The sequence below is a fragment of the Pongo pygmaeus genome, chromosome 12 (genome assembly GCF_028885625.2).
Source record: "Pongo pygmaeus isolate AG05252 chromosome 12, NHGRI_mPonPyg2-v2.0_pri, whole genome shotgun sequence".
Taxonomy (NCBI): Eukaryota; Metazoa; Chordata; class Mammalia; order Primates; family Hominidae; genus Pongo; species Pongo pygmaeus.
Window position 1 is genome coordinate 105376339 of NC_072385.2, and position 16406 is coordinate 105392744.

At 44.8% G+C, this 16406-nt stretch overlaps 1 protein-coding gene across 1 annotated transcript in view; it reads right to left on the reverse strand.

Moving 5' to 3' along the window:
- PLB1 (phospholipase B1) overlaps positions 1 to 16406 on the reverse strand; it is a 119144-nt gene that overhangs the window by 81490 nt on the left and 21248 nt on the right. The window contains exons 12-14 of the mRNA XM_054476049.2: positions 13686 to 13757; positions 12536 to 12610; positions 9643 to 9706 (exon numbers count right to left, since the gene is read on the reverse strand). Coding sequence (XP_054332024.1) covers positions 9643 to 9706; positions 12536 to 12610; positions 13686 to 13757 — 211 coding nt within the window. The remainder of the gene's footprint in view (positions 1 to 9642; positions 9707 to 12535; positions 12611 to 13685; positions 13758 to 16406) is intronic.

A 16406-nucleotide genomic window follows, 5' to 3' on the forward strand; every position in this document is an offset into this window, starting at 1 on the left:
GAAATGCAACCAATACTTAATCTATTCTAGGATCTGATATTTGGGATAAAATATTACATCATCCTATAAAAATCAGTTCAGTTTCTCTAAAGTGAAAAAGGAATACTTTTATGCCACTGACTTTTTTTTTTTTTTTTTTTTTTTAAGACAGAGTCTCGCTCTGTCGCCAGGCTGGAGTGCAGTGGCGCAATTTTGGCTCACTACAACCTCCACCTCCCAGGTTCAAGCTGTTCTCCTGCCTCAGCCTCCTGGGTAGCTGGGAATACAGGTGCACATCACCACACCTGGCTAATTTTTGTATTTTTAGTAGAGACAGGGTTTCACCACATTGGCCAGGATGGTCTCGATCTCCTGACCTCGTGATCCACTCGGCTTGGCCTCCCAAAGTGCTGGGATTACAGGCGAGAGCCAATGCGCCCGGCGGACTGTTTTTTAATTGAGATGAAATTCATATAACTAAAATTAACCATTTAAAGGTGAACAGTTCAGTGGCATTTAGTATATTCACAATGTTGTGCAACTATCACCTCTATCTAGCTTTGAAACATTTTCATTACCCCAAAATGAGACCCTATAACCCATTAAGTGGTCACTCCCATTTCTCCCTCCTCCCAGTCCCTAGTAACCAATAACCTGCTTTCTGCCTCTATGGATTTATCTATTCTGGAAATTTCATGTACATAGAATCATATAATATGTGACTTTTTATGTTTGGCTTTTATTTTGCATAATGTTTTCAAGGTTCAATTATGTTATAGCATGTATCAATGCATTCGTTTTATTTTTATCTTTTGAGACAAAGTCTCACTGTGCCATCTGGGCTGGAGTGCAGTGGCTCGTGATCATGGCTCACTGCAGCCTCGACCTCCTGGGCTCAAGTGATCCTCCCACCTCAGCCTCCAGAGTAGCTGGGATTATAGGTGTGTACCACCATGCCCAGCCAATTTTTTATTTTTTTGCAGAGAGAGAGTCTTCCTATGTTGCCAGGCTGGTCTTGAACTCCTGGCCTCAAGTGATGCTCCCACCTCAGCCTCCCAAAATGCTGGGATTACAGGCATGAGCTACAAAGCCCAGCCACTTCATTCCTTTTTATTGTTGAATGATATTACATTGTATGGATATACCATACTTTTGTTTATCCATTCATCCATTGATAGGCATTTGGGTTATTTCCACTTTTGGGCTATTGTGACTAGTATTGCTATAAATATCTGTGTACAAGTGTTTGTTTGAATGCCTGTTTTCAATTATTTTGGTATACACCTGAGAGTGGAATTGGTGGGTTATATGGTAATCCTATGCTTATCTTTTTGAGGAAGCATCAAGCTGTTTTCCACAGCTTGACTATACATATTTTTTTATCTTTTGAGTTTGAGCATTCCATGTGATGTGGCAGCTATTAACTCACAGGATAAACATGTTGAACACCAAGCAGTGGCTGGGTGCTTTGGAGACCACACAGTGATCAGAAACAGAGAATGCCCTCAAAAAGCTCACAAGCTAAGGAGAAAATGAGAAATAGCCATACTTATTATAGTGTAAGACTGATAAACACTAAGAGAGGTGTGAAGTGATGTGAGGCTATAGAGCTGGAGGGATGATCTCCCCCTGGGGGGGCCTGAGGAGGGGGTCACAGCAGGCTTCATGGAGAAGGTCGCATTTGAATTAAGCCTCAGGAATAACAGGAGGTTGAGGGAGAGCGAGATCGGGTGATGGAGGTGAGAGCGAGATCGGGTGATGGAGGGAAAAGCGTGATGGATGGATGTGGTAGGGTCGAGCTTGGATGTCTCGAAAGCCCAGCTAGTCACAGTTTGGCTTGCATGAAGCATATATGAAAGAGCAAAGAGAAAACCACCTTGGAAAGGTAGGTTAGGGCCACAGAGCCTAACCAATATCTGGTAACCAATAATCTGCTTTCTGCCTCTATGAATTTATCTATTCTGGATATTTCATGTAAATAGAATAATATAATATGTGACTCTTTGTGTCTGGCTTCTTCTACTTTGCATAATGTTTTCAAGGTTCAATTATGTTATAGCATCTATCAATATATTCGTTTTATTTTTTGAGACAAGGTCTCACTCTGTCACCTAGGCTGTGGCGTGTGATCATGGCTCACTGCAGCCTCGACCTCCTGGGCTCAAGTGATCCTCCCACCTCAGCCTCCTGAGTAGCTGGGATTATAGGCTTTTATGCCTGGCTAACAAGTTAGGAGTTTAACATAGATATTGCTATATATGTAATTACTCACATACACACACAGGTACCACATCTACCTACCCCTTTACCTTATACACATAAGAATGTGAATCCTAGTGTATTGGGGGACCACCCCTAGAATTTCTTAAGCCATATATAGCTTGGTCTCTCAGGTCACAAGCTCACCTCCCACTCCCCCAATTACCTCACCCCCAAGGTCACCCTGACTTGGCCACAGCTCTACCTTTGCTGATGTGCTTCTGTTGTGTCTAGTGGTGCAATGCTGCACTAAATTATTGAAATAGCTCTTGTGGTTTGGAAGAAGCCTAGTACAGAGTTTGTACCAGGGAGTGGCCCACCCTGGTACATTTCAGTGGGCCATTGCTTAAGAAGGATAAACTGAAAGTTGTCTGCAGGAGGCTTTCTCAACAGCCTTCTTTGCCAAAGACAGCTTATAAAGCCTGTAGCGTGACCAGATTACAATCCCAGCACTTTGGGAGGCTGACACGGGCAGATCACCTGAGGTCAGGAGTTTCAGACCAGCCTGTCCAAAATGATGAAATTCCGTCTCTACTAAAAATACAAAAATTAGCCAGGCTTGGAGGTGTGTGTTTGTAGTCCCAGCTACTTGGGAGGCTGAGGCATGAGAATTGCTTGAACCTGGAAGGAGGAGGCTGCAGTGAGCCGAGATCGCGCCACTGCAATCCAGCCTGAGATAGAGCAAGACTCTGTCTCAAAAAAAAAAAAAAAAAAGGCTTGCAGGCCTGCAGTGAAACACAGGATGACATGATTTTGACACAGCTGTTCTATATACAACCCACAGCACCCATCAACATCCAAATCACAGCTGTGGAATTATACCTGTGCAGGAAGCCGGATTAACATTGAGTGGAAAACATACTCAAGGGACTTCCAGGTCTCATCTCCTTCCATGGAGACATCTTGTCTACCTTCTTTCATGCTGTCTGCCAATGGGGACAGCCACTCCCAATGAGGATTTGCTCTCATTGGAAAAGTAAAAGTTCTTGCCTCTTCCTATGAAAGGATACAAACTCACACATACATAGTTGTAAATATATGTGTGCAAAATATATAGAGCAGCAGTCCTCCAACTTGAGCCTACATGGGAATCACCTGGAGAGTCTGTGAAAACACAGATGGCTGGGCCCTGCCTTCAGAATTTTTGACTCAATAGGTCTGGGGTGGGCCCAAGGATTTGCATTTCCAACAAGTTTCAAGGTAATGCTGACGCTGCCAGTCCAGTCTGGGTACCACATTTTCAGAACCACTGATAGAGACACTTGATTATCAAAGCCATTGACTGCAGTCAAGTACTGTGCTTGGACCTGAAAAACCTGGAATCAAGCCCAGGAGGCAGAGGCTGCAGTGAGCTACTGCACTCCAGCCTGGGCAACAAAGTGAGCCCATCTGCAAAAAAATAAATAAATATTTGGCTGCGTGTGATGGCTCATGCCTATAATCCCAGCACTTAGGGAGGCCAAGTTGGGAGGATCACTTGAGCCCAGAAGTTTGAGACCAGCCTGGGCAATATAGTGAGACCCCTTCACTAAAAAAGAAAAAAAGACTACAGTTGTTTCTCCTGTGTGTATGTATAAATTGTCTTGTGGCCCTCACAACTGTAGCTGCCATCGCACAGCCTGATGACAGCTCTGCCGCTTAGATTCAAGAGCTGCTGAGTATCTTTCTTCAGTGTTCTTTCTCCTCCCCTCTGCCATGCCTTGAATCCACCCTTATACGCACACACACACACACCATGCACACACACACCAGGCACACATGCACCCTTCCACATGATTACAGCCTGCTTGGCTCTTCCCAGCCATCCACAGCTACACCATGTGGTTAGAAAAGCAATATCAAATCACAAAGCCAGCTGCACACATTAGCGCATGTCCACCAGGCTGTGCAGGAGAACTTTAAAATGACCTCTTCTCAAAGAATCAGGCAATGGGGTTAAAAAGGCAACAAAACAAAAAATAAGACCTTTTCCTTCCAACTCTAGAGTGGTTTATTTTAGCTTCTGGTGATAACAGTCAAACACTGTATTCTTACTGCCATAATGCATCATACAGTGAATCCTGTGAACACTAGCTAGTATGCAAATGTTAGGGGAAATCCTTGGGGCTGGGTAAAATATGGCAGAGATAGATAAATTTGCTTCAAAAATATTATCATTACAGTTTGCTAAAGAGGCAGCTGAAACCTACCATTCCTGTCCCCTAAATTTGTAGCAGGCAGAAAACACATAGACACAGACACCCCCCTATATTTATGTCTATGTGTACGTACATATGTATAGATAGACTGATTGGTCTACGGCCATACCACCCTGAACGTGCCTGATGTCATCTGATAGATTGGTTGATTGTGGTGGGGGTGGTTCTCCAGTTGGCCATTCTGAAGGAGTCTCAGCAAGAGATACAGTAATAAACCAGATGAAGCAAACCTGGGTGGGAGGAGTTGACTTAATCTGTGATCTTATTGTTAAGATAGAGCACATCACATTTCACTGGCCTAATTTTCCGTAGACCTTGATTTGAGGTTTGTTAATGTCATCATTAATGACAAACACAGCTTAGAAATACAGTAAAGCACTTTAGCAGTTGCTCTCCCTGGAAAAAGAACTATTTAGTGATAAGATTAAATTTGTGTGGGCTGATTAGCTAAACATTATCTGGTACAAATTGTCCACCACCTTGAGAGAAGCTGATAAACACATCATTAACTCATCACGATTTCTACAGAGGGGGCCTCTTATCAGAAGGCCATCCAAGCCATGATGAAGCATGACAAATAGCAAGGAAATTGCACACTAGACTGTAGAACGGGGACACTGCCCACTGTACACGGAAGGTTATACCCAGGAGAAAGGCTTGGCATGATGGGGCTTTGTCTTGTGTAACCCAGCAACTTAAACCACCTGGGGCCCTAATCTGAAAAACATGCTTTCTCTCAATTGTCACCAAGCATTGCCCAACCTATTTGCCGTCTGATTTTAGGGACTTACATTAAGACTTCCACAATGGCAGTAAGCAGCTGCCTCAAGATTGGAACCATGTGTTGCCTTTGGAGTCTTCGGTGTGAGTTTCCATGAACCAATGCATGCCTTCCACAGGAGAGCTCAAGAAATGTGTTAACTGGAATTAAAGGCTAAGTGACTCTGTGACAGGGGCTTTACAGATCTCGAAGTTTTAGATGATGAAAACCATAGGGCAGGGAAACACTTACTCCTCTACGTGTCTTGGGGGAGTTTGAACTCGCTCAGTAGGCTGGTTGTTCAGGGACAAGCAGGCTGTTATTTCCCACAGGGCATCATTCCTTCCTGATGACAGGGTAGGTCAAGTCACAAGACCCTTGAGTAGATGGTGACCACAGAAATGGCCTTGTGACCTACACTGAACATTGCACTGCTGGCTCACGATGAGATGATGCCCGTGGTGAATGACCACCCAGTGCTGTAACCTGGCCATTTTTCATATTGGCTTTTGAAGAGCTAATTTTAGCCAAATGGGTCAAATCAATGACATCAGGGACTTAGCAAGGAATTGATGGCTTAAAATAAATGAATGAACTGTTCTGGTTTATACTATTGGTGACAGCAGCATGTAATTAGCTTTGTGGATCCCTATTTGCAAAAGCTCTGAATTTTTCCCACTGTGTGGAATTTGCCATCAAGATAGCCACCTTCATCAGAAAGTCAATAAGCCATGTCCCCTATGACTCCTCATTGTCACTCTTTTATTTTCAAAAAGTGACTCCTTTTCTCGCTGGGAAAATCCTAAGCCCACTAGTAGGCCCAATATGTTTTTCTTGGTTATGCTAACTATGTTAGGGAGAGGGTCATCTAGCAATGGAGCATGATGTGAGTGTTTACAAAGTTATAAAGTCCATAGGAGAGAGCACTTGGCAAATTGCATCTATGTGCTGACTAGGAGGAAAAAGTTGCAAGTTTTTAGTTTTTACTGGCTACCCAATACCAACTGGTTATAAAAAATCACTTACATTAACTCTATGTATCTCATCCTAGGGCCCCGTAAGTCAGTGGATAAAGCGCATCACTCATGAGCTCTGAAGTGTACTCAGAATGAGGCACCCAAGTTGCCAGGGCCATGGCCTGTTGATGACAGGTTACATCTCATTTTGAAACATCACTTTTAATGATGTTTAGATGCATGTATCTGTGGTCAGTTTGGAGAAGCACTAGAAAATGGGACTATAAAGAAGGTTTTTGAAAATAACTTTGGATCAGCATGGTAGCTTATGCCTATAATCCCAGCACTTTGAGAGGCTGAGGTAGGAGGATCATTTGAGCCCAGGAGTTGGAGCCCAGCCTGGGCAACAGAGTGAGACCTTGTCTGTACAAAAAATAAAATTAGCTGGACATGGTGGCATGGACCTATAGTACCAGCTACTTGGGAGGCTAAAGTGGGAGGATCTCGAGCCAGGGAGGTCAAAGCTGCAGTGAGGTGAGATCGCACCACACCACACTACACTCCAGCCTGGGTGTGACAGACTGAGACCATCTCAAAAAAGAAAAAAAAAAAAAAAAAAAAAAAAAGGAAAGTAACTTTGAAGGCAAAATTCAAAACAGTTATTTTAAAAGATATTCTTAGGGAAAAATTGTTTTAATGAAAGGCATTTTGGTCTAGTTGATTTTTCAATACCTTTTTCAATCCTAGGGATTGTTGATCTGATGATTTAGAAATGCTCATTCAGATTAGTTCAGCAAACATTTATTGGGCTCCTACCATGTGCTTGAGTCACTGGAGGTATAAAGATAAGATGGTCTCCTAAGACATATATCACATTATTTTGATTAGAAATTGCAAACATGATCTCCAGAAGAGTGTGTGACCTCAGCAGAAATATATGATTAATATCAAAGGAAAATAATAATATGCACCTGTGCTGTCTTTTTACCTACCCCATAAGTCGCAAGAACGTTCAGTCAAGATCACTGGCACATGGCTGGATGCAGTAACTCATGCCTGTAATCCCAGCACTTTGGGAGGCCAAAGCGGGTGGATCACCTGAGGTCAGGAGTTCAAGACCAGCCTGGCCAACATGGCAAAACCCTGTCTCTACTAAAAATACAAAAATTAGCCGGGCATGGCGGCAGGCACTTATAATCCCAGCTACTTGGGAGGCTGAGGCAGAAGAATCGCTTGAACCTGGCGGGTGGAGGTTGCAGTGAGCAGAAATCACGCCACTTCACTCCAGCCTGGGTGACAGAATGAAACTGTCTCAAAAAAAAAAAAAAAAAAAAAAAAAAAAGATCATTGGCACAACAACAAAATGTATTTTTCATTATTGGCCAGTTAACTGTGACCATTTTTCTGAATGACACTTTCCAGGTGAGACTCAGAAGTGCAGGCCCAACACTCATCTATGAGTGCTGATTCCAGGTGGAGAGCGAGTGTTTGGGTCCCATGCTCACCTTGGTCCGATTGGGGAGCCTAAATCTACCCATCTTGTTATTATATAAATGGCTCCTGTCACCAGAGGATCTCAGATCTTAAGGCCTTGAGATTTCTTGATCTTTAATCTTCAAGTGCTGATAAACACACTAATCTTCAGGGTCAGGGAATAAGGAAGAGGTTTACATTTTACCCAGCTTTTAGATGTTGAGATATGCTCTAGTGAGACTGGCTGGTTATCACTTTCATGACAGAAACATCATCTAGACAGATTACAAAATGCTTGAGAGAGCATTCTTTCAGAGTAAGATTAAAAAGGGAATGGATATTACTTTGCTGTAAATGTGTGTGGCTATTAAAACATTCAGATGTTCTCTCTAGACCAGGTGAGCTGGTTTATGCCTGTAATCCCAGCGCTGGAGGATCGCCTGAGCCTGGGAGTTCAAGACCAGCCCTGGCAACAGTAAGACCCCATCTCTTAAAATAAAAAAAAAAAAAGGCAGGTGTGGTGGTAATGCCTATAGTCCTAGCTACTTGGAGGCTGAGGCAGGAGGATCACTTGACCCCAGGAGGTTGAGGCTGCAGTGAGCTACAATCATGCCACTGTACTCCACCCTGGGCAACAGAGTGAGACCCTGTCTCAAAAAAAATTTCTCTCTATATATATATATTATAGACATATATATACACACATCTATCTATCTATATAGACACACATCTATCTATCTGTATCTATAGCTAATCTATCTATTTTTGAGTAAGGGTGTTTATTATAGGAGGGTCTACATATGAAGCTGATAATTTATTTCTGCTAATAAAGTCCTGCTAGTTAACTAATACGAATGAGTTGGCACCATGTATGAGGGGAAATAAAGACTAAATGTGTATATGTAAGATCTATATCCCCTATTCCATTCTTCTGCAACTTAGAACAAGAGTCAGTTATGTACCGAGGTTTTGGTTAGAATATTTTTAACTTCCCTGCCAGCCATGTGGCTTAGTTGGAGTGTGGAGGGCTACGGCATGTGTGAAGGGCAGCCAAGCATTTATTTGCTCTCCTGATGCTCAGCACAAGGAGACAATCTGACTACAAAGATTTGCATCCCCGGAAGATTCTTGCTAGGCACTGTGACATCTCCAAACTTAACTTTCTGTTTTTTTATAATCCTGAGGCCATGAGAAGCAATAGATCAATTAGAATGTAAACTCCTGAAGGCAAGGAGGCACTCAACAATCCTCTAACACAAAAATGAGTAAATAAACGAACAAATAAATGGACACGTGAGTCCCCCGCCTTTAGGACCAAGCATGGGAATCTATAACACTGCTACAGATGCTCCTAGGCTGATGTTTTGAGTCACTCAGGTCACCAGATGGCCATGACTTCCCAAGGTTACATGCCCATAGCTATCACCCCCAGGCTGCCTTGCCTGGAGGCAAAGGTACAACAGCCCTCAGGCAGATCGTCTTTGGGAAGATTGCTGATGACTGCCTAGAACACCCCATTTTATGGCCCAGCAACAGACATTTTAGAAATACTGAGAGGCAGTGAAGATGGCGTGTTCATAAGATGACGTGCTTTCCTGCTCTGCGTGGTGTTTTAGTGCACTGTGTGTGTGAGTGAATCTGCACGCAACTCAGACAGGGACTACGGACTGGCTATTTTTGCTTTCTGCTTAAAGGTAGTTTTGCTCTTTTGGAGAACAAATCCACCCATCAAGGTGTCAAGGCAGGGACGATGACAACCCACACAACTAACATTGGGTTCTTTGCAGAACATGGCCTGGTACAGGGTTACTGCTCAATAAATGCTTTCTGATAATGATATCACATTTTAGTTAAAGAATAGTCAGACGCAGACATGGCCTTACAAATATACATACAGAGTTATTTCCGTTGTCCCTGAGAAACCACTTGGGAGTATTTCAGGTTATGTGGAAAGCCCTTACTTGGATGATTTCAGGTCTCGAATGAATTTAAAAATCACTGGGTGCAAGCTGTGTACCTGAGGTGGGAACCGTATCGGAGGGGTCTTTGTCAGGACATCTGATTTCTGCTCCTTCTCTTACCTGAAATGAGACACACAGGGAAATAAGGAAAATGGATTTTGCTAAATTAGAAATGGGTGAGAAGTGGGGCCTCTATTTTGGAAAACATCATTTAAGATAAAGTAAAACTTTGATGTCGTTTAAGATTTCTCCCTCTCCTTCAACACTCATATTCAATTGTCCACATCTTTTCCAAGTGCTCCCAAATCTGTTCCCTCTGCTCCAGTGCCTCTGCCTCCACCTAAGTTCAGGCCTTTGTTATTTCTTGCCAGGATATTGCAATGATTCACCAGCATCATGGCCGTCTGTCCCACAGACTTGCTCCTCACCCTCTGAATCTATCCAGAGTGGTTGTTCTCAACGTGATCTGATGTGTCACTCCTCTGCCCAAGTTCTCAATGAAGGCAGGGATTTTTATCCATGTTGTTGATTATTGTGTCCCCAGAGCCTAGAACAGTGCCTGGCATAGTAGATGCTCAACAAATATTTGATAGTTGAACAAATAAATTACTACTCTGTATTAACTTCAGCAAAGAGTCCAATCTCCCTGGCATGGCCTAAGGGGCCTCTAAATGTTCTAAACCACCAGCCCTTGACCTGAGTCTCCATATTTCCCTGCATCCAGGCCTTTGCCCAAGTAGTTACCCTCTCCCCTTTCCCTTTCCTTCCTTCTATTTGCTCACCCTCCCATCGATCTGCCTCAGCCTTAGTCACCCTTCAAGACTGAGGTCACGGGTATCCTTTGGAAAGCCTTCTTCAACTTTCTCCTGTCTGGTTTAGTTTCTCTTCCTCTGTGTTCCCAGAATACCCCATGAAAACATGCATTACAGTACCTATTATAGTACCATTGTGCTATAATTGCCTAGTTGTCTATTTCTCTACCAGACTGAGTTCCTTGGGACAAGTCCTATTTTTTACTTACATTTTAACCTCTCATACCTGGTATCCATCCATCCACCTATCCATCCATGTTTTCATTCAACAAATAGTTATTGCTACCTACCCTGAGTTCCTGCCTCACTGAGCTTGCATTCTAGTGGTACACAGCAGATAGTCAATAAATGTGTCCTGAAGAAATGTATCACTGCTTTTATCCAATGATAATGATAGCAATACTTATACAGAACTCATGGTATGCTAGATTCTAAGTGCTTTATACTTATTGACTTATGACATTAATAACTCCGCAAGTTATGACTATTACTGTCCTTATTTCCCAGGTTAAAAAACTAAGGCACAGAGAGGTTAAGTATCTTGCTCATTGACACAGAGCCCATAAGTGAAAGAGTCTGGATTTGAACCCAGAGCTGGTTACTTTACCTCATTGTGCCATGCTGCGTCTCAGGTGTATACTCATTGCTATACTGATTAGTGTGAGTCAAGTTGATAAATCGAGTCTCTCACACTGTGTCTGTTGGGGTGGAAGCCCAGGCCATCAACTCTGCCTCCACTATTTGGAGTAAATCTCACCCTTTTCCATAAAATAGGGAGGGAAGGATGTCACTAGGACCAAATTTGTCTCAGCCCACCTCAGTCCCCGCTTCTCTGGGAAAAAAGACATCAACCCTTGAGTGTTCCTTGCTTTCCCAGAGGAGTGCAGGGTGCCCTGCCTAATCTCCACAGGAAGTCTCAGGGGGAGACTCCTGAGAAAAGCAGTGAGCAAAGCATGAGCGCCCGTCAGGGGCCCCCTACCAGTGTGGACCCACTCAAGGGCTTTTGAGTTCCACACGATCTGGGTTCAGACCTCACCACAATTCTCTGCTCCTTCTTAATTTTCTCTTCAGATGAAGTTCTCAGATGATTTTAGAATTTGTCAGAGATTTGGGAAGGGTCAGAAGAATCTGTCTTACATCAAAACAGATTGGGAACAGGAGGTGCTGGGCAGTGCGGACACTCTGTCAAGCCCCCCATGCTGGTTGTGGAGGCAGCTCTGAAGATGAACTGTGGGGGAGACCTGCTTCCAGGCACCCAGGGGACGGCCACATGCTGGATCCTTCTCCCTCCCCCAACCTGTCCTGACTGAACATCAGCAGTCAGTGGCAGACCTCCATGTGCCTAGAGGCAGCGGGAGTTCCAGGATGTTAAAAGAACCACATGGAATGGCTGGGCGTAGTGGCTCACATCTGTCATCTCAGCACTTTGGGAGGCTGAGTTGGGTGGATCATGAGGTCAGGAGTTCGAGACCAGCCTGGCCAACATGATGAAACCCTGTCTCTACTAAAAATACAAAAATTAGCTGGACGTGGTGCTGCGCGCCTATAATCCCAGCTACTCAGGAGGCTGAGGCAGGAGAATCACTTGAACCTAGGAGGCTAAGGTTACAGTGAGCTGAGATCATACCATTGCACTCCAGCCTGGATGACATAGCAAGATTCTGTCCTCGCCCTCCTCCCGCCAAAAAAAAAAAAATTGTATTGAGGTTGCAAATCTGGCCAGTTGATCTGCTTTAAAATAATCCAGGCTGGGCGCAGGGGCTCACATCTGTAATCCCAGCACTTTGGGAGGCTGAGGCAGGCAGATTGCTTGAGGTCAGGATTTCAAGACCAGCCTGGCTAACATGGTGAAACCCCGTCTCTACTAAAAAAATACAAAAATTAGCCAGGCGTGGTGGTGCGCGCCTATAGCCCCAGCTACTCAGGAGGCTGAGGCAGGAGAACTGCTTGAACCCAGGAGGTGAAAGTGGCAGTGAGCCGAGATGGCACCACTGAACTCCAGCCTGGGCAACAGAGCGAGACTCCATCTCAAAAAACAAACAAACAAAAAACCAGGTGGAAGGTTCCAAAGATTCAGCAAGAAATACAGCCCCTGGTTCATCTGCATGTTTGTCAATTACAGAAAACCTTTCCTTACCTCAGGCTTATCTCGGGGTTTCTGCAGTCTGGTCAGGTAGTTGCTGTTCCTGTAGCTGAACAGATAGGGGCTCTCCTGCAGGGAAAGGTGACATGTCGGAATCGTGACCCAGAAGTCTGTATCCCTTAATCATCAGGCTTGAGCATCCAGTGATGCTTTTGGCCAACCAGGAACATTCACATCACGCTTCCAGTGAGGACCAAACCATTCTCTGCCTCTTCTCTCTGGTCCCTGAAGGACTCATGAATGCGTTGACATTTCCCATTTGTGATAGTAAGTCTCTCTTGCTCTTTACCCTGGGGGTTCATGCTACCAGGCTAAGTATATATATTTTGATGAGAAGGGAATCTAATTTTAAGCTTCTTGGCAGCCAAAGCAAAAAGGGAAACAAGGTGAATTGTATACTTCTTATTGCATAGTAACAAAAAACTTACCAATTCATCAAGAAAGCCAAATACTTGACTAGCATTAAATGATAGAAAGACTAAAAATACAAAAAAATTAGCTAGGTGTGGTGGCACGTGCCTGTAGTCCCAGCCACTTGGGAGGCTGAGGCAGGAGAATCGCTTGAACCTGGGAGGTGGAGGTTGCAGTGAGCCAAGATTGTGCCACTGCACTCCAGCCTGGCAACAGGGCGAGACTCCGTCTCAAAAAAAAAAGAAAAAAAAAGATAGAATCTCATTCATTTATGTCCAGTTATTTTCTCATCCACTTATTTGGAAACATTAATTATAAGCCTAATACATACTAGACACATATTTAAGATGTAGTCAAAATGATCCACCTTTCAGGCACTTAGATGCTCAGCATCCCTCCCTTCTTTGCCACTCTGTGGTAGAAGAAGGTCTGGAAATGGCATCTGGGGCAGAGGGCCCGGATCCAGAGGAGATATGTGGGGGCAGCATTTGGGGCCAGGTGAGCTGTGGTGTTTCACAGGCATGGAGGGGGCTGCAGTTTTGCTAAAACAGCTTTCAGGGCCCACAGCTGTAAACATTAGGGCTGCTATGTATGCAAAACTGTGTGCAGGCCCAGAAGAACAGAGCCAGGACTCATATCTCAGTTAAGACCCACTTCACAGCAAAGCCCACTTGCCCACCCTACCTGTGCCCTCAATTCAATAAGAGTCCCTCCTCTGCCCAGTCCCTCCTACCTGAGAGGGACACTTCATTGGCCTCCTGTGTTTTGCACTCAATGGCTCATCTTTCTCTCCTGCTGGCTCCATCTAGAAAGGAACGTGGGCTTTAGAACAGGGAAGTTTTGTGCAGGTAGCAGCCTGCCAAGTCACCAGTGAGAAAGAGTCATTAGTCCAGCAGCAGCACCAGGGAACGCATTAGAAATGCACGTGTCCAGCCCCCATCCCCAGCCTACTGAGTCTGAGACTCTGGGGCTGGGGCAGCAGTCTGTGTTGTAAGCAGCTCTCCAGGCGATTCTGATGCACACCCGAGTCTGAGAACCACAGCATGAGAAGCAGCATCAGTTTTATATATATATATATATATATCTATCTCGAAGGGACTTCCTAGTCTACCTCTCCTAGAAGGAGAAGCTGCACAGCAGAGGTTGAGGTGGGGCCCAGCCAGCCAGGGCAGAGCTGGGACTCCAACATTGGTGTCCTGCATCCAACCAAACATCTCGCAATGGGTCATGCAGCTTTCTGATCACGTGGGGGCCGGTTATCCAGCTTGGCTTCTTGTCCCCTCCTTGCTGCCCAGCTACTTTCTGGCTCATTGATTCAAGTTCCCTTAGACAGGAGAGCCGGTATGGGAAGGAAGGGCAAATGCATTGCTTTTGCATAAAGCATGTATTCTTTCCCAAGTCCTCCCTGCAGCCTGTGTCCACAACCCAAATGTAGGTAAATCTGCACACAATACAGAATGGAAACCCTCCGTTCCTCGAGAACTGCTTTCACAGCTTTGAGTGAAGCAAGTTATGGGGCCTGGGTCAAGTCTCCTGTCTTTCACGGGGTCACAAATACAGTGACATGGAACACAGCACAGCCAACACTCACAAACCGCTAGAGTATCTAGTGAGCCAGGAGTGGGTGGTGTGGTATCCGCCCTGAAATAGGCAGCTACTTAAATGACAACCACGAAGGCCATCAAATGACATCTAATAACATAGATAAAACATTTATGGTATAACAGCAGGAGAAAGCAGCAGATTATCAACTTAGTAAAAGCATTAGACATAGGGAAGCAAAGGCCGTTTAAGAATTAGAGGGAGGGAGGGATTTTTTAAAAAAGTTGTTTTTGTTATTTTTAAATGTTCATTATACACATATAAACACTTACAAAGAGAAATGCAATGGCTTGGAGGGACTGCAGATTTTCTTCTGCATGTGCTATTTCCTACTGTTTGAGAACCAGTTTTACTGTCATCTGGCTTCCCACAGCTGCTGGGCTCTGGTGGTAACTCTGGCCCTCACCTCCTCTTCCAATGACTCTGCTAAGGGACGTGGGAAGCTACTGGATGGGGCAGCCTGTCTGATTCAGTCACAGCTTCTACCAACCTCCATGAGGATTTCAGATTCCTCAGCAGTATCTTACCCCAGCATCTATGCCCCAGTAAGCAAGAAACAAGAAAAGAACTTTACCCTTAGTGGAACTGGCTCTTCAGCCAGACCGAAAGAGAATCAGATAAGGAGGTACAATTAGCTGAACATTTGGAAAAGGAGTGGCAACTCTCTAGTTCAAGGCCTAGGGGAGGAAATGGACTCCACACTTCTTTCTGTTTTATTCTGATGGTGGCTGCTCCTAGAAACAAGGTCCCACCTGAAACATTCAAGACGGCTGTCAAAGGAAGTACTGAGCAGGCCTGGGTGAGGGCCAGGTGCTGATCTGTCTTGCCACCTTCTCTTCCCCAATATTTTTTTTTTTTTTTTTTTTTTTGGAGACAGGGTCTCACTCTCATTGCTCAGACTGGAGTGCAGTGGTGCGATCACAGTTCACTGCAGCCTCGACTTCCTGAGCTCCAGTGATTCTCCCACCTCAGCTTCCTTAGTAGCTGGGACTATAGGTGTGTGCCACCATACCCAGCTAATTTCTTGTATTGTAGTAGAGGCGGGGTTTTTGCCATGTTGCCCAGGCTGTTCTCAAACTCCTGGGTTTAAGCATTCCTCCTGCCTCGGACTCCCAAAGTGCTGGGATTACAAGCATGAGCCACCACGCCCACCTTTCCCCAACCTTTCAAGAATTTAATCCGTAATGGAATCTGGAAAGAAACCTTGAAAGAGCCATATCTAAATGATTCTGATAAAGTGAATAAAGCAGAGTCTATTTTTTTTTTAAAGGGCCTCAAAGAAGGAAAATTCATCGGTTTTCCCAAGAAACCCATTTCCGTTGAGAACTTTGTCCTAAATGTCTCTTTAGGAGTCCCCTCCATCCTCCTTGCTTCCGTTCATTCCCTTTACAATGGCTCTGACCCTTTCTTCTCCTGCATCCCCAATCCCCAGAGAGGATGGAAACGACACAATTACTTCAAATAATTCCTCGTGTGTGCCTCTTTCTCCTGCCACGCTGTGGGGCCCATAAATGCACATGCGCTGCTATTTACTCCAGGGACAACCAGGGCCAGTCTGGGCTTCCACTCCACTCTGCACATCTCCCCAGCACGGCTTCCCTGCCACCGAGGAATGAACTGCAGTGTGGGAGGGGTGAGGGTGATGACCTTAAAAATCCTCTCCGAGCAGCAGAACCCTTCCTGGACTGTGAGCAATCCCCAAGTTCCTTATTCTGCCCGTGGCTTGGGCACCTGGTGTAGACTTGGCATAAGGTGGGGTCAGTGATTACTGAGAGGGCCAGGGACATCAGTTCCCTAAAGGTGGGTCCCTTCAAAATGACTGATGTACAAGCATTACCAGAAATTATTGAGG